The 27486-nt window shown below is 41.4% G+C and overlaps 1 protein-coding gene across 2 annotated transcripts; it reads left to right on the top strand.

Moving 5' to 3' along the window:
• Nucleotides 1-1031: 1031 nt before the first annotated feature.
• Nucleotides 1032-27206, top strand: tmf1 (TATA element modulatory factor 1). 2 transcript variants are annotated; one of them, XM_061785140.1, is made up of 17 exons: nucleotides 1032-1596; nucleotides 1713-3097; nucleotides 3192-3295; nucleotides 3652-3778; nucleotides 3925-4030; nucleotides 8366-8508; nucleotides 10349-10515; nucleotides 11448-11604; nucleotides 14996-15088; nucleotides 18242-18398; nucleotides 21211-21403; nucleotides 22990-23059; nucleotides 23147-23239; nucleotides 23341-23454; nucleotides 25646-25804; nucleotides 25936-26061; nucleotides 27050-27206. In XM_061785140.1, exons 1-17 carry the CDS (start codon nucleotides 1461-1463, stop codon nucleotides 27188-27190), a joined length of 3471 nt encoding a protein of 1156 aa, XP_061641124.1. In that variant the 5' UTR covers nucleotides 1032-1460; the 3' UTR covers nucleotides 27191-27206. The 2 variants fall into 2 exon arrangements, with proteins under 2 accessions (XP_061641124.1, XP_061641125.1); XM_061785141.1 differs by having other exon boundaries at nucleotides 1033-1596; nucleotides 23347-23454.
• Nucleotides 27207-27486: the final 280 nt, after the last annotated feature.

The raw sequence follows: 27486 nt of genomic DNA, 5'->3' as shown, positions 1-27486 counted from the left end.
TTACAAAGTCCATAACGATTTATACAGAGTTAATAGTAAAGGATTGAGTGTGTGTTTCATCTGGGTTCCGGCATATGTAGGAGTTGAAGGCAATGAGAATGCAGATATTCTTGCCAAACAAGCTGTCAATTTGAATTCTACGTATATCACCCTAGAAATCCTGTTAAGTAAAGCTGAATACAAAATAATAATTACAAAGAACATGCTGGACATTTGGCAAGAAAATTGGGACACAAATGACACAGGAAGACATTTATACAAATTACAGAAGCAGGTTGGGTTGGGGTACAAGATCGGCAGGAATCTCAGGGAAGAAACCATTTTCACATGTCTCCGTGTTGGACATACTGCATTAAATTCCTCAATGTAATAGGAAAGCACCCTATGAGTAGATGTGACGTGTGTGGCCAGTAAGAGATGGTTTTGCATGTGCTGATAGAATGCATCACTTATGAAAAGGAACGAAGTAAATTGAGAACAGTACTAAAGGAAAGTAAATTTGCTTTTAGCATTGAGTCTTCTTGGGACTGCAGAAACGATTCAGAAAGTTTTTTTTTAATTTTATTTAAAGGAAGCAAGATTAATGAGTGGAATATTTCAGATTAATTCGTATTTAGGATTATTATTAATATATTTTTTTTTGTGTTCCACGTTTTAATGGCAGCACGGTTGGGCGACTGGTTAGCACATCCGCCTAACAGTTCTGAGGACCCTGGTTCACATATGTCCTCGCCTGTGTGGAGTTTGCATGTTCCCCCCGTGCCTGCGTGGGGTTTCTCTGGGTATTCTGGTTTCCTCCCACATCACCCCCCCAAAAAAATGCATGGTAGGTTAATTTAAAATTGCCCATAGGTGTGAATGTTGGTGCGACCCTAGTCAGGATAAGCAGCACAGAAAATGGATGGATGGATGGATGGATGGATGGATGGATGGATGGATGGAATTTCCTCCCATGCTACTGTTCCATACTCCATTCCGGTAAGTGGCGGTAAAATATGTGAAAGCTAGTTCACCAACCGCAAAATAAACTGCACACGAAGAAGAACAAGAAGCCCGGAAGGTGATCCGATCTACGTGGACCGGAAGGAACGACATTGCTAATGCAACAAGCTAGTTGAGAGAGACCAAAACAAACGAAAAGGATTTTCTTTGATACAGTGCGTTCGCTTTGATGACTGTCTGTTGCGGTACCGCATTCCGATGACGCTATCCGGAGTCCCGTCTAACCTCATTGCAAGATCAACGATAACGCTATTTAGCTAGCTAGCAAGCGGTGTTACAGTAAGCAGTCAACAAAGCGATCTGACAAGAATTATTTTTGAAATAGCGACGCGTTGTCACGTCCGACAATCGCTGAGAGCAGAAATGCAGCACGAGTTAAATCGCCTATTCTTTGTTTGTTGACTTCTTATTAAAGCCGCGCATCAACTTGGAGCTAGATTGCCAGCTCTGTAGTCAAGATGAGTTGGTTCAACGCATCTCACCTGTCCACTTTCGCCAAACAAGCATTAACAACAGCTCAGAAATCTATCGATCGTGTTCTGGATATTAAAGAAGATGGCCAATGGAGTGACGCGACTGTAATGCCTTATGACGGTACGTTGTATAGGAAGGTCAAGTCTAATGTTATCTGTGTGTTAAAGCGGAGTTTCATTTGTGTGTGTGTGTGTGTGTGTGTGTGTGTGTGTGTGTGTGTGTGTGTGTATGGTCAGATGTGACATTGCCTGAAAAGTTGTCATTAAGTGGAGGATGGGGAATGACCCAGTGGGAAGCACCTCCTGAAGAAAAGACTTCAACGCCGCCTCCTTCTGTGGCTATTACTACACCTGTTACCCGCACTGTTGTGGAGGAATCTGAAAACTTTTTTAGTGCCTTCCTGCCACCTGGAGATGCGCAATGTGTCACCACATCCCAGGTAGTGTCTGTACACCCTACTAAAACTCAGAGGCATACTCAGGAAACAGAAAATAATAGAAAAAATGCTCTGATGAAGAAAGAAGTGGAGACCTTAAAGACAGTGTCTGCTGATTCGGCTCACGAATATCAGACAGGAGTTGATGGCCAACTGGTGGGGTTTGAATGCTCGCATAAGGACACTATTCTTCTCCAACCAGTTTATCCCACTGAAAATTGTGGTGACCTGACTTGCACCCCAGACATCACAAAGACCAATACAAATCGAGTAAAACACAACACTCTCACTGAAGTTTCTGTCGACTCTAACACAGAGTGGTCACATATTCAAGCTGAATACCCGGTGGGGAAAAATCCCTCAGATTCTTCTGAACCTTGTACAGTATCTTCTGAATCTAAAAACTCGACACATTCTGATCCACCAGCCTCCCAATCTTCCAAGGATGTACATTTAGAGCAGAAAGACTCAAAGGCAGAAGACCGTCAGAGTGACACCCCCTCCCCTCCAGTTAGTGCCTTCTCTTCAGGAACATCCACCACCAGTGACATTGAAGTACTGGACCATGAGAGCGTGTTGAGTGAGAGCTCAGCCAGCTCCAGACAAGAGACAGGAGAAGGAAAGGCTGGCCTTCATTTGATGCATGGATCGTTCCAACTTCTTTCCGCCTCTTCTTGTGGAGATTTCCCTCGCCTGGAAGACTATCCGAAACTCACAGAGAGTTGTGGGTCCTCCTCAGATGCATTTGAGCGCATTGATTCATTCAGTGTACAGTCACTGGATAGTCGGAGTGTCAGTGAGATAAACTCCGATGATGAGACCCCTGGCAGTCGGACGCTTGCTTCTGTGACTTCGGGCACTGTTTCTCCACCAGGTGTTCCATCAGGTTTATGTGAGAAGCAGGAAGATGGAATGGTGGAAAGGACAAGTGAGGTGGAAGAGGAGAAGCAAGAGTATTTGACTGGAACCTTGAGAGAGCAGTCTGTGGATGAGATGGAGGAGAGTGGACGGAGTGTGACACCCGTGAATTGTGAACAACCTGAACAGTTGAATGAGCAGGAACAGGAGTTGGGGGTGACTTTTGCACAGTCTGATCTCAACTCAAATGCAGAAGAAAAGTTCATTTCACCAGTCACAGAAGAGACAAACCGTGTCTCAACAGTTCAGATTTTTGAGCTTCAAAAGGTAACCACATCCTTTATTGAGAGAGAGTTTTTAGATGAACATCATTGACTGAAAGAAACATTTCTGGTGTAAATGCAAATTTGTGTTGTTGTAGGTCATTAATGAGCTGTCGGGCCGCCTTGAAAAGAGAGAGTCTCAGCTGCTGGCAGTCAGCAAGGACAAGGCAAGACTGGAGGAAGAGTGTGACAATCTTAGAGAGTGAGTATAGGGTATTGACACGATAAACTATGTGGCTCAGAAAGCACTGAAATTGACATTATTATATTATCTGATTGTACAGTATTTTGCTTAATAGCTCTTAACCTACTATGCAGGATCAGGGTTGTTTTTGTTCTCATCAAAGCAGTCTTGACGGCAGTCTTTTTAAAATCTATTTTCAGTTTTGTTATTATTCAAACCACTCAATTTATAGTATGTCATAACATCGATTAATTGGGTTAAATCAAAGTTTGCCCCAAAAATTACGAGCATACATTTGTAAATGTCTTTTGGCAGGCAGGATGCATACATTGTGATAATGAGTTTTTACACTCATGGGTGTGTTCCCCCGACAGTGAAGTTATAACTCTGAAGGAGGAGAGCTCCACAGTTCAGTCCTTGAAGGATGAATTTACACAGCGCATAGCGGACACTGAGAGGAAAGCTCAGCTGGCTTGCAAAGAGAGAGATATAGCCAAGAAGGTAATTTTGATTTTAGTCTGCTTTTTTCAACTACCTCTAAATGCATGATATGCACTGATTTGAATCATATCTATAAAAATAATCTTTAATATTGATTGAGAAAATCTCCAGCGGGTGTTTGTTTCAAGTTTGGCATATCTTCACAGGAAATTAAGGGCCTGCGAGAGGAGCTTTCTGCAAGACTCAACTCCAGTGTTACGTTGGAGCTCATGAAAGAAAAGGAGGAACAGATCCGAGGCCTGCTGGAAGAAGGTAAAGACTCAATGTAAATGAACTGCAAACACAAAATACAGTAAGTAGAGTGTGACACAGTATACTCAGTTTTAATACCATAGTTTTCCTCTGCCAAGCCCAAAAACGTTACCTCTTGTAGTTTACTAAAACAGGTGACCGCTTTCCAGGGGATTGCTGTTCAGTTTAAGGAAACTGTGTAACTTTGTTTCAAAAGACATATTTTCCCCTCCACCAAACACAACACCTACAAGATGATCGTTTGAAGCCGCCCATCTCTCTATTTTTCCATACGTGTACCCACTGCAGGGACTGGAGTCTGGATGTCAGATGATTCAGGGTAAAGGCAGACCACACACTTTACTAGCAATCAGAGCGATTGTGAATGAGGCTGTGAGTGGGACTTGTTTGCCAGCTTTATGAAAGTCAGCTATATGAACCATACCACTTGTCTCAGACTGGCCTGAGAACTGCTGTGACACTCATGTATTTAACTCGGGTCCTGTCCATTTCTTCTGATCATCCTTGAGATGGTTCTACACCTTCACTGGAGTCCAGCTGTGTTTGACTATACCGATTGGACCTGATCAGGAAAGCCACACACCTGTCAATATAAGACCTAACAGCTCACAGTGCATGTCAGGGCAAATGAGAATAATGAGGTCAAAGGAACAGCCTGAAGAGCTTAGAGACAGAATTGTGGCAAGGGACAGATCTGGCCAAGGTTACACAACACATTATGCTCCACCTAAGGTTCCTAAAAGGACAGTTGCCTCCATAATCCTTAAATGGAAGACATTTGGGATGACCAGAACCCTTCCTAGAGCTGGCCGTCTGGCCAAACTGAGCAATCGGGGGAGAAGAGCCTTGGTGAAAGAGGTAAAGAAGATCACTGTGGCTGAGCTCCAGAGATGCAGTCAGGAGATGGGAGAAAGTTCTAGAAAGTCAACCATCACTGCAGCCCTCCACCAGTGGCAGATTGTGATTGATGATTTATGTTAAAATCAAAATAATTCTCTGCACGGCCCTGCGGGATCCTCCCCACACCCTCCTACAAAATGTTTTTGTTTGTTTTGTTTTGTTTTTGTCTGTCACCATTTTCATGCCTTTGGTGTTAGCATGTCTGATAAAACATCAATTATATTACCATACTGGAAAGAAAGAAGAAACGGTCTCATTACAAGACATTGAGCTAAAACTTCACCAAAGGTCAAACTAGCAACTTGCATCACAATGAATTGGGACAAAATTCACATATACGTCTCACATTATCACAATCACTAACCTTGTGCCTCATCGATGCGGAAAGGAATCAATGTTATACAGAGCTTTTGGTTCCATTCATTAATCTTTTTCATGCCGTCTCTCGTTTTATTTTCGTTTTCACTGGTGTCGTGTGAAGTTACCTTTTGTGCCAAAATGCTGAGTTCCAGTGTTTAACCTTCAAAATAAAAGGCTACATGCTTAAAACAGTAACTCAAGTTAAAACTTGCACATATTAACCTTTTGACATGATAAAACAGTCGCAAATAACTATTTTAGCAATGCTATATTTAACGTTTAGCTGAAACATTAATGAATATTAAGTCAATTGGGTTAGACAAACACATTGTCTTTTAGTTCATAGGTGTGATATTGATACTGGTTATAAAGAACCCTGAGTCAAGTGTTCATTTTAGTCTATGCTGCGGGCTGCTAAGAAAACGGATGTTCAGAATTTGGACACCCCTTCTTTCAACCATGCAAACATTTTTGAACCAGCCCCCAAAAAGAATCGGAATTGAGATTTGTTTGGAACCGGAATCGAAATAAGGAACTGGAATTGGGACCGAAATTGCTCAAATTCAGACGATGCCCAACCCTAGCTATGTGACATAAAAATAAGGTCCGCTGACAATATGAAAAAAGACTTAAAAGTTTGTTACTTTTTTTGGACTGCATTCAAATTTTTCACAGGGTCTTAACAAATCTGATTGTAAATAATGTTGATGGTAGCTTGTCATAAGCATCTTAATGTAATTAGCCCGGCCAGAAAGTTTGGGAACACTGCCCTCCCATTTTTCCAGTCTGTCCTTAAGAATTTATTGCTGAAGTTTAGGGGCGTCCCAATCTTATCTTTGAGATTGGAAATCGGTCCGATGTCAGCAAAAAGACAAGGATCGGATTGGACTGGATCTAAAATCTCAGATTTTACCACTCTGATACAACCAGTCTATTCCATGCTCCGCTCCAGCACTTCTATCCTGCAGTGCCCGAATAGCATCCAAAGCCTACGTGATCGCAACAACACGTTGCTAAGGTGCTAACATAGTAGCAAGGAGTAAGAGTGAATGTTGCTTCCTTAAAGTTGTTTATTGACACTCCAGTAGAAGTTCACTATAAAACTAAACAGACATAAGGAACGAATTGCACCAATTGAATGTTGTCTTTCTTCGTTTTTGTTCACACAAATAACTAGCGCAAAGCTAACATACAATGAATGAAAAACACCATTGACGAGCTAACAAAAAATAGCATTGAATTTGTCGCACTTACATTTCTCAAAATAATGAATATTGGTACACAAATGCTGTATAAACACATACAAACAGACAATACAAAATAATCTCTGGGATATATATATTTTTTTAAAACTCTAAAAAACGAGTCACAATAACTATTCGATCGAGATTTCTACTACTTTTTTGTTACTGCAAGTGTTTATCTCATCGCATGCAACACACTGCCCCTCAGAGGTCAAGACGTGCACAGCAGTTATACTTTATGTAACCCATTAGTTAATAAAAAATGGATGAGTTCTTCTCATACTTACTGTTGCTGATTTTTGTTCTCTTTATAATATGACTTGATTAAGCCTTTTCTATCATTCCATACTACAAAATAAGTAAATTACGTATGATTATTGCTGAAATCGGATCTGACCGATAGCGGTATTGGCCAAAACTGAAGGCTCCAATATCTGTATCGGATCAGAAGTGAAAATTTGGATCGGGACATCCCTACTGAAGTTATTCAGTATGGCATGTAAGAAGTGCTTTTGTTAATGTCAGACAAGGGCTCAGCAGCCAGTTGACAGGCTCCAAAACATAATATCCATCCAACCACTTTCCATACCGCTTATCCTGTTCGGGGTCATGGGTGAGCTGCACCGCATCCCAGCCGACTTAAGGCCTTTTCAAACTGCACTTGCTCAACATGAAAGGACGACGATGACAAAGGGGCTGCGGCCATCCCATATTTGGAAGCAGTGACGCAGCAGCCTAGAAGGAACTTGGGAGGCTTTCCTCGCTGAGTAGACCGCAACTTGGCGATAAATATTTGTCATTGTCAAAAAAAAAAAAAGGAATACAATCCCATACTAAGTTCACAGCAGCAACTCTGAGGTCAAACTCATTGGTGAGGTGTCTACTTCCAGGAAGAATTTCTCGGTGTATTTCAGGCTGAGGAGGGAGCTTTGAAAGGGAGTTTGAAAGCCTCCCGCAGAGAAGTCTCGTTATATAATTTTTCTATTGGCCCAAAGTTCGGTATAGTGGGTCAACGCAATTATTATGCCTTCCTCCATTCCCCCCTTGCTGTTTACAGTATAAGTCCGCCAAAATAACACTCAGAAATCACGCCGCCAGCCCCGCTTCTATTAGAGGAGCTTTTTGACGTCACCGCGTCATCGCTCCCAAACAGAACATTTGTCTAACCGATGACACGACACTGAGCATCAAACGCCCTCTGCATTGACGCGACACTCGGTCGCGTCAATGCACGCTGACGCCCCCTCAGCATACGCACAATAAATGGGAAAGTTGAGGGCGTCAGACGCTTTGCCGAGGGCAGTGTGAACAGGCCTTTATTAGGGTGAGACGCAAGGTAGACGCTGGACTGGACACCAGGCAATTGTAGGGCACTTAGTCACACAAACATTCGCAAATAACCTAACATGCAAATTTTTTCTGATGTGAGAGGAAGCCTGAGTACCTGCTGAAAATCCACACAAGCAGAGGGAGAACATACAAACTCCACATAGGAAGGCCAAACCTGATTACTGTGTGGCAGACATTTTAACCAGTAGTCAACTGTGCTACCAATTGAATGAGGAGTCAGTGACGACAAAATAATTGGAACAAAAAACAACAACAACAAAAGAAACGCCACTCAAAGCAGTCCTAAAATAAAAGTATCTCAGAAGTACTTGGTTAAAATGCAAAACGGCAGTATACAGTAGATGAAGACACATTGCTATTGTGGATGCTTCATGTAAAACTTATGACTCAAGACATTATATACCGTAGTATTGTTTTAGTCCAGAAATGAAATACTGCTCAGGTGAAATGAAGTGTTTACCTATGTACATTTCACCTGTAGGTGAAAAGCTGTCCAAGCAACAGCTTCAGCACAGTACCATCATCAAGAAACTGCGTGTGAAGGAGAAAGACAGTGACGCAAGACTCAGCAAGCAACAAAAGAAAATAAACGAGCTGGAGGATGAGCTCAGGCATCTGCAGCAGGTGAGAGTTAGTGCAGTTCTGCAAACATTTCAAATCATCAATTAGGTAATTTCATGAATATTTACACAAAAATGCTTTGTTTCAACAAAAAAATAAAACTGAAGGGTAGAACAGAGGGAAATATAAAAAAAAACCTAAATATTCACATCTTACTGGTTCTTGTTGATTACAGTCCACAGTAATGCTCCGAGAGTAATAGCCAGGTTTACATGGAGACTTTTTTGTCATTTCGATTGATATAATTCTGATCGAAGATCTCTGATCAACTGTCTACGTGTGACGTGATGTTTTCCAATCGGGTGCATACAGTCCCCTCCAAAAGTATTGGAATGGCAAGGTCAATTTCTTTGTTTTTGTTATACACTGAAGACATTTGGGTTTCAGATCAAAAGATGGATATTGGACAAAAGTTCAGAATTCCAGCTTTTATTTCATGATATTTATATATCGATGTGTTAAACAACTCAGGACAGACCACCTTTTGTTTCACATTCCATTGTTCGAAGACTTCGAGAGAAGAAATATACAGGCAATACCACAAGCTGCAAACCACTCATCAGCAAAAAGAATCGGAAGGCCAGATTGGATTTTGCAAATAACTACAGAGATGACAGTTTTATGGACTGATGAGACTAAGATTAACCTCTACCAAAGTGATGGAAAGGGAAAAATATGGAGAAAGAAAGGATCTGCTTATGATCCAAAACACACGCTCATCTGTAAAGAATGGCGGAGGTAATGTTATGGCTTGGGCTTGCATGGCTGCTTCTGGAACGGGCTCACGAGTCTTTATTGATGATGTAACTCATGATGGAAGCAGCAGAATGAAATCATTTGCTAATGATTTTGTTCTGAAAAAAATGCACGCGAAAGTGCGTGTATATGCCGCAATAACGTCTTCTTCCTACTAGGCTAATCTCTAGGCCATTTTGTATTATCTTGGTGCCAAGTAACCATGTTGATGTGACATATTAATACAAATGTTAAAAATTATAAATGTGATTGACACAAGGGCTGGTAAATGTTTTAAGGTGTGATGTCATTCTTTATATACAGTCCCCTCCAAAAGTATTGGAATGGCAAGGTCAATTCCTTAGTTTTTTTTATTACTGAAGATATTTGGGTTTCAGATCAAAAGATGAATATGAGACAAAATTCCAAAATTTAAACAACTCAGGACAGAGCACCTTTTGTTTGAATCCAGCCACTTTTCAAATGAGCAAAAGTATTTGAACAGACATGATTAAATTAGCTTAAAGTGAATAAGATTTGATATTTGGTGGCATAACCCTTACTTGCAATAACTGCATCAAGCCTGCGACCCATTGACTTCACCAGACTGTTGCATTCTTCAGTTGAAATGCTTTTCCAGACCTTTACTGCAGCCACTTTCAGTTCTTGTTTGTTTCTGGGGGTTTCTCCCTTCCGTCTCCTCTTCAGGAGGTAAAATGCATGCTCTATTTGGTTCAGGTCCTGGGGAATAGTGCCAAAAATTTGTTCCAATGACTTCTTCAGACAGTAAACATGCCCTCTGCTGGTTCTTACTAGGTAAGGCACCTAGCAGAGTTAACAACATATCCTTGTTAAAAATACAAAGGACAGCAAAATTAAATAGTAAAGTAGAAAAAAATAAGAAGAAGCAATACATTTTATTGATTTTATTTATATGTTCTCATTTTGGTCATTTACCAAAATGTGTTTCTCATCCTTGGTTCCTTAACTTTCATGTTAACTGTCAGGGTCAACATCAAAAGTGCTATCAGGAATGAATGACTTAGAAAATCTGTCGTGTTTTTTTCTTTCTTAAAGTACCATATTTTATTTTGACAATTGTATTTAGGTTTTGGAGGGGAAAGAAGAAGTGGAGAAACAGCATAGAGACAACATCAAGAAGCTGAACTCAGCTGTGGATCGTCAGGAGAAGGAGCAGAGCAGGCTGCAGACAGACTTAGAGGAGCTGCTTGAGAAGAACAGAAGTCTCCAGGCAGCTCTGGATAACTCGTACAAGTAAAAACCCACTTACTCTGATACTGCTGAGGAATATTTGGGACTATAGCTCTTAACTCTGGCCACACAATTCTTTAAAAAAATACTTCTGGCTAGCATTAAATCATTTCCGTTATGTTGCTGTTTGCTTTTGATACTATGAAGGAAGGTGGCAAATTTGCCTGTCGACTGTGGCACTTGACACACAGCACAGCAAGCTGGGAAAAAGCCATCTTAGATGCCAATTGTGGGGCTTTTGATTAACCCAGTGAACATGATAACAACATTTTGAACCCCGCCTGAATGACATACAGTACGAAAAGTATTGGCTTTCAGGTGAAATTTACAGGTGAACTTAATTTGACCTTTTCTAATCTTTTGAATGCACCTGTCCAACTGGTAATGTTTGAGTACTTTTGCACAACTTTGCTGTTTTCTAACAAGGTGCTGAATGGCAAAATGCACAACAGGTGTTTGAGCCATGACTCAACCAATACATTTCCAAGGACGTCCACCATGTCCACTAAGCCTTTCTGTGATTTTCCTAGTCTCTCTGTATCTCTGTTGCAACCTACAGATGACACTGTGACACTCTAAGATCGGTGGCTACTCCCTCTGAGAGTATCCTGTTTGAAGCCTCACAATAGTGAGGTATTGTTGATCCGTTTTACAAATTGGCACTAATTCTACGTAGTTGAAGCAGAAAATCTATTGGTCAATTCATGGATCAAACACCTTTTGTGAATGTTGCTGTTCAGCTTCTTCAATAAGCACTGAAACATTGAACAGTTGGACATGCATTCAAAAGTTAGACATGATCAAATTAAGTTCACCTGTAAAAGTTATAATGCATTCCAGGTTAATCCTGAAATTATGCCTGAAATCCGGATATGACTATCCCTATTTTTTGAGAGTAGTGTATGTTTGGTCATCTTTAACTTTTTTGCTTTCAGGGAGCTAGCAGAACTCCACAAAGCTAACGCGAGCAGAGCCAGTGAGGTTGAGGAGGCAGCTCTGAGTAGGGAGATACAAGCCAAGGAGCTGCAAAACTTGGCCTTTGAGAAGGCCCAGGAGGAGGCCAGGATGCAACATGAGGTTCTCGTCAACCAGGTAACACCGGTTTGCGCGTTACTAACAAATGCCTATCAGAACCATTGGCTTTGTTGCTGTTGTGTCAGTGCTGATACATCAATTTGAAATGCACTATAGATTGCATCCTTAGTCATTCTCATTAATCACACAGAAATAAGTAATTATCAGTAAGATTTCTCATGTATTGCAGAAAGTACTGTAACTTACAGCGGCTAAAATAAGTATTTGTCACATTTTTCTCACTACAAATATAAGGTGGTATTGACATGAAAATTTCGCCAGATGTTGGGAACAACCGAGGTAACCCATACATACAAAGAAAGTAGAACAAATTAGCTCAGAAGTTAAGTTGTGTGTAATAATGTCAAATAACACAGGGAAAAAGTATTGAACACGCCAACTGGTATTTAATACTTTGCAATGACAGGTTTTTCAATTGGATTCAAGTCCGGTGGTTGGCTGAGCCATTCTCGCAGCTTTATTTTTTTCTTTGAAACCAATTGAGTTTCCTTGGCAGTTTGTTTTGGATCATTATCCTGCTGAAATGTCCACCCTCATTTCATTTTCATTATCCTCGTAGATGGCAGCGGATTTTTGTCAAGAATGTCTTGGTACATTTGCCCATTCATCCTTCCGTCAATAATGTGAAGTTTACCAGTACAATTTACTGAAAAGTAGCCCCACACCATCATGTTCCCTCCTCCGAACTTCACTGTTCCTATGGTGTTTTTAGGGTAATGTGCAGTGCCATTTCTCCTCCAAACATGGTGTGCATAATGGCATTCAAAGAGTTAAATTTTGCTCTCATCCGAACAGACTATATTCTCCCAGTATTTAACTAGCTTGTCCAAATGTTGTTCAGCAATTTTAAAACGAGCTTTGATATGTTTTATTTTTTCTTATGCAATGGGGTCTTGCGTTGGTGAGCATGCATACATTACTCACTGTTTTACTTGTGAGAACAGTACCTTCTAATTCCAGGTCTTTTTGAAGCTCTCTACAAAGGTGGTCGTTGGCTCTTGGACAACTCTTCCGATTATTCTTTGCATTCCTCTGTCAGCGATCTTGTGAGGAGCACCTGATCAAGGCAAATTCATGGTGGTATTATTGGCTTTCCACTTACGTGTTATGGCCCCAACTGTGCTCACTGGAACATTCAGAAGCTTAGATATGCGCTTGTAACCAATGCCATCGTAATGTTTTGCAACAATTACTTTGCGATGGTCTTGAGACGGCGCTTTGCTCTTTCCCATCATGAGATGTGTCTTGACTCACACCTTGGCAATGAGACCTTTTTGTATGCCATCAATTAGGACTGAACCAGATGATATTCATTTGCACTGACAACGGGCTGGATTGCTGTTTTGATTATTGATTTTTAGGTGTTGTCTTGGCTTTCGATGCCTTTTTGCACCTCCTGTCATGTGTTCAATACTTTTTCCCTGTGTCATTTCACATTCTTACAACTTAATTTCAGATCTTATTTGTTCTACCTTCTTTTTTATGTATGGATTACTTGGGTTGTTCCCCACATCTGGTGAAAATTTCATGTCAATAACACATTTGGAAATGTATTACTGTAATATTTCGTGTATAATGCACCCCCCCCAAAAAAATTGTCAAAAGTCAATTGTGTGCATTATACATAGGGATAGGGGAAAATGAAAAAAAAAAACTTTCACATTTTATAAATGTATGCCACCATCGAGAGGCTATGAAAAAGCTGTACACTTTCATTCCAATATGCCGCTCCCCACCAAGAGGTTATGAGAAAGGTGTGGCCTCCACTTTCATTCCATTATCCATCCATCCATCCATTTTCTGAGCCGCTTCTCCTCACTAGGGTCGCGGGCGTGCTGGAGCCTATCCCAGCTGTCATCGGGCAGGAGGCGGGGTACAGCCTGAACTAGTTGCCAGCCAATCGCAGGGCACATACAAACAAACAACCATTCGCACTCACAGTCACGCCAACGGGCAATTTAGAGTCTCCAATTAATGCATGTTTTTGGGATGTGGGAGGAAACCGGAGTCCCCGGAGAAAACCCACGCAGGCACGGGGAGAACATGCAAACTCCACACAGGCGGGGCCGGGGATTGAACCCAGATCCTCAGAACTGGAAGGCTGACCCTCATTCCAATATGACATGATTTATTTTTATTTTTTAATACAACTGATGACTGAACAACAACCATCATTAATTTCTTTATGGTTATGTTTTGTTTAATAATAATGCTTTTCTGAAATGTTTGACAGTTTAATTTGAATCCAAGTAAAATAAAATTAGGTGTTTCGCATTGCCCTTCATGTTTTCTTTAAAGAATTGTACCCATCTTACAAATTATGCCTTGGTAATCAAACATATGAGCACAACTGTATGTTTTCTCATTTACTAAATATAAGTAGGGTTGTGAATTGCAAAATAAGAGCAAGTAAATAAAAATAAAATATTACGTGTTCAAATAAAGTGCTTAACTTATGAATAATTCTTGGAAAAAACTAACAAAATACACATAATACTTCATGTTTTAATCATATGGGTAGAAGCAAAATCATGCATTGTAAAAATTCATTATACATTGGTGGAAGGGTTTTCCAGAATTTTGATGTCCACGAGAAAATTACGGTAAATCATCATCTAAGTTTCCCCACGTCCTTTAAATTCTTGACAGTTCAATTTTGTCACATTTTTAAAATTTCAAAATGCCTATAATTTTGAATTAGTACCTAATTTCTTTTGCAGGAAGTGCTATGTGGATGAATAGTTCTCATTACATTGGGAAATACCGCTCTACCTGAGCTTCAATTTTTCCACTGTGTAAATAAATAAATAAATAAGATTTTTTTTAAAAAAAAGTAAAAATCAAATAAATAAATAAAAAAAACAACAACAACAGACTACTTTTTTTCCCGCAATGCTACTCCATAAGCCTTTGTTTGTTTCTCTGCTGATTGGTGGAAAAGTGGTGCATGTCGCTAGCACAGCTCTCTCACAGTCAAAGGTTCTGGGTTCAAATCTCAGCTTGGCTATTTCTGTGTAGTGTTTGCATTCTCTCTTCGTGCTTGCAGTGATTTGGGGTGGCGGTACTTCAGCCATAAGGACTTTACCATAGGAACAGGAGGCTCTCGGCTGAAGTCCCGCTGTGGACAAAAAGAAATTGCATCTAGTTGTTGGAGAGATGCTAGTCTGTAGCATTGTTGACGTGCACTTGAGAAAATTCACTGAACGAGTCAACCTCAGCTTAGGGGACAACACTGATTTTGTCTCTCTTTGTATATATCTGTCCCAGTTTCTTGTACAACAGAGTGAAAATGGAAATTAGCCCTTGAGGGCTTAGAGTGGGAATGCTCATTCAGTAACTCGTCGTAGTATATTTTAATGTAATTATCTGCACTTAATGTGATGTGCAGGTGGCTGACCTGAGAGTGACGCTTCAGAGGGCAGAGCAACAGCAGGCAAGGAAAGAAGATTATTTGAGGGAGGAGATCAATGAATTACAGCAGGTAATGTAGTAGTGAACAAGTTTGGTCTCATTCTACAACCCTAATTCCAATGAAGTTGGGATGTTGTGTTAAACATAAATAAAAAGAGAAAACAATGATTCGCAAACCATGTTCGACCTATATTTAATTGAATACACAACAAAGACAAGATATTTAATGTTCAAACTGATAAACTTTGTTTTGATCAAATAATGATTAACTTAAAATTTTATGGCTGCAACACATTCCAAAAAAGCCTGTACAGGGTCATGTTTACAACTGTGTTACATCACTTTTTCTTTTAACAACATCCAATAAACGTTTGGGAACTGAGGACACTGAGGTCTCCGTTGTCGTATTTTACGCTTCATAATGCGCCACACATTTTCAATGGGAGACAGGTCAGTCTAGTACCCGCACTCTTTTACTACAAAACCACGCTGGTTTAACACATGCAGAATGTGGTTTGGCATTGTCTTGCTGAAGTAAGCAGGGGCATCCATGAAGCATATGTTTCTCCAAAATCTGTATGTACCTTTCTGCATTAATGGTGCCTTCACAGATGTGTAAGTTACCGATGCCATTGGCACTAGCACAGCCCCATACCATCACAGATGCTGGCTTTTGAACTTTGGGTCCATAACAGTCCGGATGGTTCTTTTCTTCTTTTGGCCCGGCTGCCACGACGTCCACAATTTCCCAAAACAATTTGAAATGTGGACTGGACTTATCTGGTAAAGCCGGTACACATTTATTTATTTTTTTGACAATTGTGCAAAAAGATGCAGAGTCCTCTCGCAATTAGAGCAGTTCGAATGACTAATATAGCAATAGTCCGGTGCAATAACCATTGTGCAAAGGGCGCTGAGATTTCAAGCGAGTAGTGCGATAATCTGGGAGAATGTTGATTGTGTAAATGCTCCAGATACTCCTCAATCAGTGTGCAAATGGAGCAGATACTACTCTGGCATGAGTGGCCAGTATTGGTCAACAACAGATATGCAAATAGTGCAGCGTGGCGAGACAGTGAGTGCACGAGTAATTTATAATTGGCCAGACAGAAATGTGACAGCAAACTCAGACAAAAAAAAATGGATTGATCGGTAGCACCTACCAGAGGGAAGGAGTAGAAGGGCCAGTGACCGGGATGTGGGGGTCCGAGAGGATTTTGCACTCTTTTGTCTTAGTTCTGGCAGCGTTTGATTGTCCGTTGCAGTCGGAGTTTGTCCTTTTTTGTAGCAGCACCAAACCAGACTGTGATGGAAGAACACATGACCTATCCGATGACCCCTGTGTTGAACTGCCTCAGCAGCTCCTGTGGCAGGCCGTGGTTTCTCAGAAGCCGCAGGAAGTACATCCTCTGCTGGGCCTTTTTGAGGACAGAGTTGATGTTGATCGCCCACTTCAGGTCCTGAGACACTGTAATTCCCAGGAACTTGAAGGTCTCGACGGTTGACACAAGGCAGCTGGACAGCGTGAGGGGCAGCTGTAGCAAAGGATGCCTCCTGAAGTCCACGATCATATCTACAGTCTTCAGCGTGTTCAGCTCCATGTTGTGTCGGTCGCACCACAGCTCCAGCCGCTCCACTTCCTGTCGATATGCAGACTCGTCACCGTCCTTGATGAGGCCGATGACAGTGGTGTCATCTGCAAACTTCAGGAGTTTGACAGCCGGGTGTGTTGAGGTGCAGTCGTTCGTGTAGAGAAAGAAGAGCAGCGGAGAGAGGACACAACCTTGGGGCGCCCCAGTGCTGATGCTGCGTGTAGATGAGGTGGCCTCCCCCAGCCTCACCTGCTGTGTCCTGCCCGTCAGGAAGCTGTAAATCCACTGGCAGATGGCAGGCGAGACGCTGAGCTGGAGAAGCTTGAAGGAAAGGAGTTCAGGGATGATGGTGTTGAACGCTGAGCTGAAGTCCACGAACAGGATCCTCGCGTAGGTCGAGGTGTTCTAGGATGAAGTGCAGTCCCATGTTGACTGCATCATCCGCAGACCTGTTCGCTCTGTAGGCAAACTGCAGGGTGTCCAGCAGGGGACCTGTGACGCTCTTGAAGTGGTCCATCACGAGACCACAGATGTCAAGGCGACAGGCCTGTACTCATTAAGACCAGAGATTGTAGGTTTCTTGGGGACTGGAATGATGGTGGAGCATTTGAAACAGGATGGTACTTCGCACAGTTCCTGAGATCTATTGAAGATCTGTGTGAAGACTGGATCGAGCTGGTCCACACAGACTTTGAGGCAGGATGGCGACACATGGTCTGGGCCTGCCACTTTGTTAGTCTTTTGTTGTTTGAAGATGCGTCTCACATCCTGTTCGTGGATGGTTGACGCAGAAGTCAGAGGTGTGATTGTGGTCGGTGGCGCGGCCTGGTGGGTGTGGGGTTTGAAAGTGTCCTTTTCAAATCTCCAGTAGAAGGTATTCAAGTCGTTGGCTAGTGTGCTATTGTTCTCAGCTTGGGGGGATCGTCGCTTGTAATTGGTCAGGAATTGTAATACATGCCAGACTGATTTAGAGTCGTTAGCGCAAAACTGTTTTTCCAACTTTGCTGCATAGTTCCTCTTTGCAATGTTAATTTCTTTAGTCAGCTGGTTTCTATTTGTATTTCGATTATACAGGGCCCTGTCCTCGCTTTGATATGCGTCCTCCTTAGCTTGGCAAAGTTGCTTGAGTTTGGCAGTGAACCACAGCTTGTTGTAGTTGAAAGTGCAAAATGACTTTGTTGGTACACAAACCTCTTCACAGAAACTGATATAGGATGTGACCGTGTCCGTATATTCATCCAGGCTGCTAGCTGAATTTTCAAAGACACTCCAGTCTGTGCAGTCTAAACAGCTTTGAAGTTCCATCTTTGCTTCATTGGTCCACTTTTTCACCGTTTTCACTGTAGGCTTCGCACATTTAAGTTCTTGCCTGTTTTTGGAACATGTTACAGCCATAAAATTATAAGTTAATGATTATTTTCTAAAAACAATAAAGTTTATCAGTTTAAACATTAAATATCTTGTCTTTGTAGTGTATTCAATTAAATATAGGTTGAACATGATTTGCAAATCATTGTATTCTGTTTTTATTTGTGTAACACAATGTCCCAACTTCATTGGAATTGGGGTTGTACAACTGTAGTTCTCCCTATACACAACTTTTTTATTCTATTTTATATCTTCTTCCACAGAGGCTCCAGGAGGCAGAGTCAAGGAACCAGGAGCTCAGTCAAAGCGTTACTTCAGCAACAAGGCCCTTGTTGCGTCAAATTGAGAACCTGCAGGCTTCCTTGGGTGGACAAACAGCATCCTGGGAAAAACTAGAGAAAAGCATCTCCGATAGGCTTGGTAAGAGTTGAATATTTTTAGTGCGTGTGGAGAAAACATCAATGTGTGCGCATAATTAGTATTTGGGGAAAAGCACAGCACCGGCTTTATGTAATTGTTTCTTGCGGCAAGTCATTAATTTGTATTTTCATCTTAATGTCCGTTTATACTTTTTGTTTTTGTTTTAGTCCTTATCCAGTGTTGCTGTCTGAGAGAAGTGATAGATACTACTTATACTAAGGCTGAATGCATATATATATATATATATATATATATATACGGACACCTATATACGTATGTACATGTACACGTATATACGTATGTATATGTACACGTATATACGTATGTATATATGTGTATGTGTATATATACATATGTGTATGTGTATATATACATATGTATATGTGTATATATGTGTGTATGTATATATATATATATATATATATATATATATATACACATATACATGTGTATATATATACATATGTGTAAATGTGTATATACATGTGTAAGTGTATATATATATATACATATGTATGTATGTGTGTGTGTGTGTATATATATATATATATATATATATATATACACATATTGGAAATGGAATGAAGGTTATTAAAATAATTTGGATCTGAACTGGGTTTTTCAGTATTGGGGTTATGGCTGCAGTGTTGAAGGCTGTGGAAACAATTTCAATAGAGAGAGATGAATAGATGATGTCCGTGATGAGGGGGACCTGAGATGGGTGGCAGGCATTTACCAGAACAGTCAGGAGGGGCTCGAGTTGGCAAGTGGATGGCTTGGCACGACAGATGATTGTGGAAATGCCCATGGCAGAAGGGAGAATAAAAGGGGTAGGACAGGGGGAGGCAGTGAGGGTGGACTTGGGCAGGAGGAAGGAGAAAGTTGCTGGTGGAGCCATTTGTTTTTTGAATGGTAAATTGACATGCGGGAACTACAAGAAACAAATGAGTACAAGTGAGAGGGAATTGAGTCTGGTGGGCATGAAATATTGTCAAGCAGGAAAAATAATGCCTTGCTGTCCTTCAATTTTATGGATAAATGTTGTGTAATGGATCTTGAATTAAACAGTCTTTGTAGTAGTTAAGATGGTGAATGTATATGTCCTTATGTATAGTGCGTTCAGTTTTCTAATGAAGGTGTTCGAGTTGACAATGTTTGGATTTTAATTGTCGCAGTGTGGGTGTGAACCAAGCTGTAGAGGTGGTGAAAGCTATACTGTTTTTTAATGGAGCAAGTGTGTTGAGGAGATGATGGAGATTATTATTGTAGCGGGTAACCAGTTCATTGGGGTGGAGAGAGAGTCACTGCTGGGGAGAATGTTCACAAAAGTGGAGAGTGTGTTAATGTCCTTAATTTTGCAGAATGAGATGACATTGGGGAGATTGACTTTGGAAAATGCTAGAAAATGTTATTAGCATGTCGTCTGAAAAGGGGAGTGAGTTGGAATTGGTGCAGTGATACCAGAACGGATCCAGTATGTGTCCTTTGCAGTGATTGAAGAAATTTATTAATTCCTATCGGCCAAAGTCGTTGAGACACGATGGGCTGGAAGTTGTAATATTGATGTCCATGTGAATATTAAAATTGCCAAGCAGTATTACCGTAATTTCTCATGTATAATGCGCAGCCATGTATAATACGCACCCCAAAGTTGACCTCAAAATTCTAGAAAACTCTTCTACCCATGTATAATGCATTTTTACAATGCATGATTTTGCTTCTACCCATAGAATCAAAACATGAATTATTATCTGTATTTTGTTAGTTTTATTTCAAGGAATTATCCTGAAGTTAAGCACTTTATTTGAACAAGTAATCATTTTTAACATTTACTTTTATTTTAATGGGATTCAAATTCAAGGGTCATGCATTTCAGAAAAGCATTATTAAACAAAACATCACCATAAAGAAATTAATGATTGTTCTATTTCAGTCATCAGTCATATTAAAAAACAAAAACAAAAAAAACAATATTTCACAAATTCTGCCAGGATATGTAAACTTACGTGCACAACTGTACATATGCGGTCATACGTACCCCCTGTCATATTGGAAAGAAAGTGTAGGCTACACTTTTTTTATAACCACTCGGTGGTGGTGGCATTTTGGAATGAAAGTGTACAGCTTTTTCATAACCACTAGATGACGGCATACATTTATAAAATGTGAACGTTTCTTTCCATTTTCCCCTATACCTATGTATAATGCGCACTATTGAATTTTGACAATTTCTTGGGGGGAAAATGCGCATTATACACGAGAAATGACGGTATGTTTGGAGATAGTGAAGAGAGATGGGTCAGGTAGCTAGCAAAGTCAGTTAAAAAATATTTTGTTGTGTTTCGGTGGCCGGTAGATAGTAGCAATGATAGCGGGACTTTCCACTTTTGTTTCTGTTTATTTATTTAGGAGGGAACGAAGCTGAGAGGCCTTGTACAGGATTCCACTCCTTTCAGAAAATCTTATCAAATTTAAATTACTGGATAATCTTCACGAGACCTCCTCCGTGACCACAGGCCCGAGGTTTGCGAACTTACACAAACCCCGGAGGGTTTGCATCGTTGAGGGCTGCAGTCAATTGGCTGTTGCCACGATTCAATTATCCAGAAAACTTCCAGTTATGCAGAAAAAATCAATTTTACGGTCAAGCTTGATGGATGGATGATTGGATAGATAGAGGGATATAAACTTATATTCTTATTTTAACTTTATTCATCCATCAGGGAAATTCTGTTGTAGTATAGAAAACTGATTTGGCGTAAAAATGGTACCTCTTCTTATTCTCATTCTCTCTTCCCTTGCACTCTCTCAGTTGAGGCTGAGGCACAACTAGCCGTTGCAGTTGAGAAGGAACGTGCAGCAACAGAAGAATTGCTCTCCATTAAGTGCCAGTTGGTCTCGCTTGAGTCCCAGAATTCCCTCCTTCGCCAGGAGAAGGTCAGATTCCTGGCACTTTTGGAGACTGAGAAGTGCAGAAGAGAGAAACTGGAAGATGACAGCAACAGGTAGCAAAGTACAGATTAAAAATGCCACCAGCAAAACGTTTTTTTTTTTTTGTTTTTTTTTTTATTTACCTTTCAAATGTTTCTCGACATACAAAGGTTTCTCAAGTAGGTCAATGACATTTTGGCCAGTGAGCATTTTTGTTTGATTTTGCTTTCTTGAAATTAACTAGTTGCCTCAATAAACATCACAAAAATATCAGTACAAATTATTTGGTTGTACACAAATCATATTATTACGTAGTGTACTGCAATATCTAATTTCCCCCGGAATTTTAGGTGGAATAAAATCAGATTCTTAAAATAATTTCTTGCGGCTCAGACATGTTGTGCAGTAATGCCACATTATACCAGGTGCAGATTATTCTTCACGACCATAACAATTGAAGTAACAAAATCTAATTTTAACTGAAGGTTTAAATTGTTGAAAATGAAATTGTGACATCACCCCTCCTTGTTCACACATGAATCTATGGCTTCGTGGATAGTTGATTTGCTAGGATTAACCTAATTAGGATTAGGTGCTGAGATTTAAAACAGTCAAGTGTCAGCGAAACGCTTATGTGTCACTTGATAAAGAAAGCATGATGTAAGAAACATGACCAATGGGCTTTTTGCACATAACTTGACCTGCGTTACTGAAATACAGCTCAGTCTTTTCCTGTTTTCAAAAATTGCATTATTCTACACGTGATGTTTCCAGGACTTGCCCAAACTAACGCTCACAGACATACATCAAGTCCTAGTTTTAAAGCACAGAGTAGCAAACTAGAGAGAGGCTTTAAGATGGGTGACCATTTCCAGTTACTTGAGATGAGAATATCTAAAATTGTGTTCTGTCTGTGTTATGTATTATTCGTCTCAAATAAAGACAGATAGACTTACTGACAGGGGAAGTGGCTGGGCTTTCTGCTTCAGATCCATGAACAAGCACAAAAAACCTCAGTGTAAACACAGGCCTACTTAACGTTAGGGGTAGCTTTGTTTCTGTCTTTACGTTGTATAGAATTGAAAGTCGTCATCAGATCCAGCGAAACTTTGTAATCCAAATGTAAAGTTCAGTTTTTATTCCCAGATCTCTTTCCTAAACATTCATTTTGCCTTTTAATTTGTTTCCATGCACTTCCGTGTCCAATAAAGCAGGTTCTGGGACAGAGCAATGCACACGATCAATAGTGAGTTCAACATTGCTGGGAGACCCCAGGTAGCTTAAAACGTCATTGACTCAGGATGACAGCGGGCACATTGGATTAGAACACAACTACTTTTATCATCGTGTTTGTTTTTCTCTTAGAAGAACAAAATCGATCTTTTTGTAAGACTCATACTTGGCTGTTTACTCGAGATTATCCATACATGGCTGTCATGTTGCGCAAAACAAGAAAGTGGTAATATTATTCGCAATGTATATATCGTCACGGCATTATGTGTAAAGAGCCCACTAAACAAAATTTAACTTACCTGATTAAATACAGATTGCGTATTTGTTTTGACACTCTTAATGCTACTTGTAGTGACAAGTGTCTTGTTTCTGTCAGTCTTGACTTCCACAAACCAGCTTTAGTGACTTATGACTTATTTCAATGTAGGGAGCATATTGAGTTGGCGAATCTGCGAGGAGAACACAGTCGCATGCTTGAAGAAGCAAAGAAAGAAAAGGTATTGTTTTACTCCCTCCACTTGTTGCTGTTGTTCTTTATTAAGTGTATTTTTACTTACAGTATGTGCCCCTTTCTCCTCCACCAGCTACTGCTTACGAATCAACTAGAGATGGAGAAAATGAAGGTGGAACAGGAGAAGAAAAAATGCTACTTGGTACAAGAGGCACTCAAGGAAAAGGTTTGAGAGAATGCTAAATATTGCTCTATTGAATTTAATAGTGTTCATTATGGTCTCTTAGTTCTGTTCTTTTACTGTGTTTTCCTGTTTTTCCTGTTGAGGAGCAGAAGAGCATAACCCATGATCCCCCAGCTTCTTCTACACCCTCACTGTCCCGCTCCAGCTCCATAAGTGGGGCTGACAATGCTGTTTTGCACTCGTCTATATTTTCACAGGTACACACTAGTTACACAAACAATACGGTTTCCTCAAATGGTGGCCTCCACTTGAATAGGTGGCATGACTCAATTACTCCTGCATGTCGTAAACAGGTTCTGTGCGCAGCATAAAAAATAATGAGTCTGGGGTCTCTGACGCAGGCTCTCCTATCTCTGGGGTTCGAAGGTCACCGAGGTGGTTAAAAAGCTCCTCGGTGGCAAGGCCCCGGGTGGATAGATCCGCCCGGAGTTCCTAAACGCTCTGGATGTTGTAGGGCTGTCCTGGTTGACAGGCCTCGTAACATCGCGTGGACATCGGGGAAAGTGCCTCTGGATTGGAAGACTGGGGTGGTGGTGGGGGACCGGAGGGTGTGTTCCAATTACAGGGGGATCACACTCCTCAGCCGACCTGGGAAGTTCCATTCTGGGGTGCTGTAGAGGAGGGTCCGTCAGGAAGTCGAATTTCGGGTTCAGGAGGAGCAGTGTGGTTTTCGTCTGGGCCGTGGAACAGTGGACCAGCTCTACACCCTCAGTTGGGTCCTCGAGGGTGCATGGGAGTTCACGTGTTTTGTGGACTTGGAGAAGGCGTTCAACCATGTCCCTCGGAGAGTAATGTGGGGGTGCTTCGGGAATATGGGGAACTGAACCCACTGATACGGGCTGTTCGGTTCCTGTACGACCGGTCCCAGAGTTTGGTTCGCATTGCTGGCAGTAAGTTTGATTTGTTTCCAGTGAGGGTTGGACTCCACCAAGGCTCCTCTTTGTCACCGATTCCGTTCATAATTTTTATGGACAGAATATTTAGGCGCAACCGAGACGTAGAGGGGGTCCGGTTTGGTGGTATTGCATATCTGATTTTTGCAGATGATGTGGTTCTCCAACTCTCACTTGGGCGGTCCGCAGCGGAGTGTGAAGTTGTTGGGATGCAAATCAGCACCTCCAAATCTGAAACCATGGTCCTCAGTCGGAAACGGGTGGTGTGCCCTCTCTGATGAGATCCTGCCCCAAGTCGAGGAGTACAAGTATCTTGGGGTCTTACTCACGAGTGAGGGAAGAATGGAACGGCAGAGCGAGGGGCAGATCGGTGCAGCGTCTGCAGTGATGCGGACTTTGTATGGATCCACTGTGGTAAAGAAGAAGCTCAGCCGAAAGGCGAAACTCTCAATTTACCGGTCGATCTACGTTCCTACCCTCACTTAAGGTCCCGAGCTGTGGGTTGTGACCGAAATAACAAGATCCCGCATGAAAGCGGCCGAAATGAGTTTTCTCCGCAGGGTGTCCGAGCTCTCCCTTAGAGAGAGGGTGAGAAGCTCGGTCATCCAGGAAAGGCTCAGAGCAGAGCCGCTGCTCCTCCGCATTGAGAGGAGCCAAATGAGGCGGCTCGGGGATTTGATTAGGATTCTTCCTGGACGCCTTGCTGGTGCGGTGTTCCGGGCACCTCCCACCGGGAGGAGACCCCGGGGATGACCCAGGACACGCTGGAGAGACTATGTCTTCCAGCTGGCCTGGGAACACCTCGGGATCCCCCACCGGAAGAGTCGGTTGAAGTGGCTGGGGAGAGAGAAGTCTGGGCTTCCCTACTCAAGCTACTGCCCCCGCAACCCAACCTCGGATCAGCGGAAGAAAATGCATGGGTGTTGTAAACAGGTTCTGTGTGCAACATAAAAAATTATCTTGCATGGAGATAGCCGCTTGATGAGCACGCCTGCTAACAGATGGACGCGTTTGATATAGCTCCTATTTTCCTGTCAATCAACTCTCCTGAAAAGAGCTGATCGGGACAACTCTAGTTGTATGTGTCCATTTTTGTATTTCAGGGAGCTACATGCCTTCAGACTAGTTCTGCATTGGTTTTGCCTGGTTAGGTTCTTGCCATTTCGCTTCATTTTTTTCTACTTAGTCCTTTTTTTAAATTCCAAACTGCTGTTTCCTTTAACATATATTGCAGTAGTTTTATTTTGACTAACAGTAATTACACAATTGTGGGAAAAAATATCAATGGCTTGGATAGACTTTGTCATGCTATTGAATAAGAATGTCTGTCCAAATTTTGACTGGTACAAATTGGTTCTCCCCGGTACTTACTATCTGCAGTTGTGTAAATCAATATGCCCAGCCACTACTTCAGGAAATGTGGTAGTCAAAGCATTTCCGTTGCATGTGTGGAATTTGACTCGTACTACTTTTTTTTTTTTTCTTCTCTCCAAAGGATGACTCTTTAGACCAGGCAGTGGGGACTGGGACCATGTCTTTGTCAATGAGCGGCACCAACTTGTATGAAGCTGCTCGGCTGTCTGGTGGCTCCACCATCATAGAGAATATGCAGTCTCAACTCAAACTGAGGGAAGGAGAGATAGCACAGTTACAGGTAGCAATCAACATAAGTACACACAAGATTGGCATTTTTTTTGAAGGGCATCACTAAATAGACATGGAGAATAACTGCTGACACTCATGGTAAACTTTTCTGTTAAACACTTTGCTTTCTTGTCATGTTAGCTTGAGATTTCAAGTCTGGAGAGGAGTCGTTCTGTGATGGCAGAGGAGCTGGTTCGACTCACCAGTCAAAACGATGAGATGGAGGAGCAGGTTACGGATATCCCCAAGTTGAGAGTTCAACTCAAGGTGAGGACTGACAGAAATATACCCCAAACACAAACCCATGGCATACACTATATTGCCAGAAGTATTCGCTCACCTCCCTGACTTACATATGATCTGAAGTGACATCCCCTTCTTAATCAAAAGGGTATATTATGACATCGGTCCCCTTTTTACAGCTATAACGGCTTTAATTCTTCTGAAAAGGCTTTCCACAAGTTTCAGGAGTGTGTGTAGGGAATTTTTGACCATTCTTCCAGAAGCCCATTTGTGAGGTCACACAGTGATGTTGGACGAGAAGGCCCTGCTCTCAGTCTGCACTCGAATTCATCCCAAAGGTGTTCTATCAGATTGATGTCAGGACTCTGTGCAGGCCCATCAAGTTCATCCATACCAAACTCTCTCATCCATCTTTTTATGGACCTTGCTTTGTTTATTGGTCCACAGTCATGTTGGAACAGGAAGGAGCCATCCCCAAACTGCTCCCTCAAAGTTGGGAGCATGGAATTCTCCATAAACTCTTGGTATGCTGAATCCTTCAGAGCTTCTTTCACTGGAACTAAGGAGCCAATATTTTGGACAAATGAGTTCTTCCATTTCTAATATGGCTGTGCACCATTGCACAAAAGCCAGGTCAATAACGACATGGATGAGAGCGTTTGGTGTGGATGAACTTGACTGGCCTGCACAGAGTCCTTACCTCAACCCGATAAAACACCTTGGGGATTACTTAGAGAAGAGACTGAGACCCAGGCCTTCTCGTCCAACATTAGTGTGTGACCTCACAAATGCGCTTGTGGAAGAATGGTAAAAAATTCCCACACTCCTAAACCTTGTGGACAGCCTTACCAGAAGAGTTGCTGCAAAATGTGCACTGACGTCATATTGAACCCTATGGATTAGGAATGGGATCTCAATTAAGTTCGTATGTGAGTGAATACTTTTGGCAATATAGTGTATTTTTTTTAGGGATTTTGAGAGTTTTATCTACTTGGATTTATTTGCTTTTCAGGATCTGGAGCAGAGGCACAACACGATCTTGCAGATGTATGGAGAAAAAGCTGAAGAGGCACAGGAACTGCGACTGGACCTTGAAGATGTCAAAAGCATGTTCAAAGCCCAAATTGATGAACTGCTGAAGAACCAGAAATAAATCTATTGCACTTTGATTGTGTGTGGGATATTCACAAAGTGAGACTTTCAACTTTAAACAAAAAAAACAATCACCTTTATAATAAATGATTTTATTTCAGTTAATAATGCAATATTTAAGCAGGGATGTCGGTGAAATTGCGTAGTATACATTACCTAGTACCAAATTAGTATACACTGATTGTACACATATTATGCTTTCAGATGATAAATATGAAAAAGAACAAATGAACAAGATACTGAAGATTCCAGGCATAACAGAGGTCGCAGAAAGGTGCGGTGATTTAAAAATAAAAA

This window comes from Phyllopteryx taeniolatus, chromosome 9, assembly GCF_024500385.1.
Source record: "Phyllopteryx taeniolatus isolate TA_2022b chromosome 9, UOR_Ptae_1.2, whole genome shotgun sequence".
NCBI lineage: Eukaryota > Metazoa > Chordata > Actinopteri > Syngnathiformes > Syngnathidae > Phyllopteryx > Phyllopteryx taeniolatus.
The sequence above is the reverse complement of the archived record's forward strand: the minus strand, read 5'-3'. Positions and strand labels throughout refer to the sequence as shown.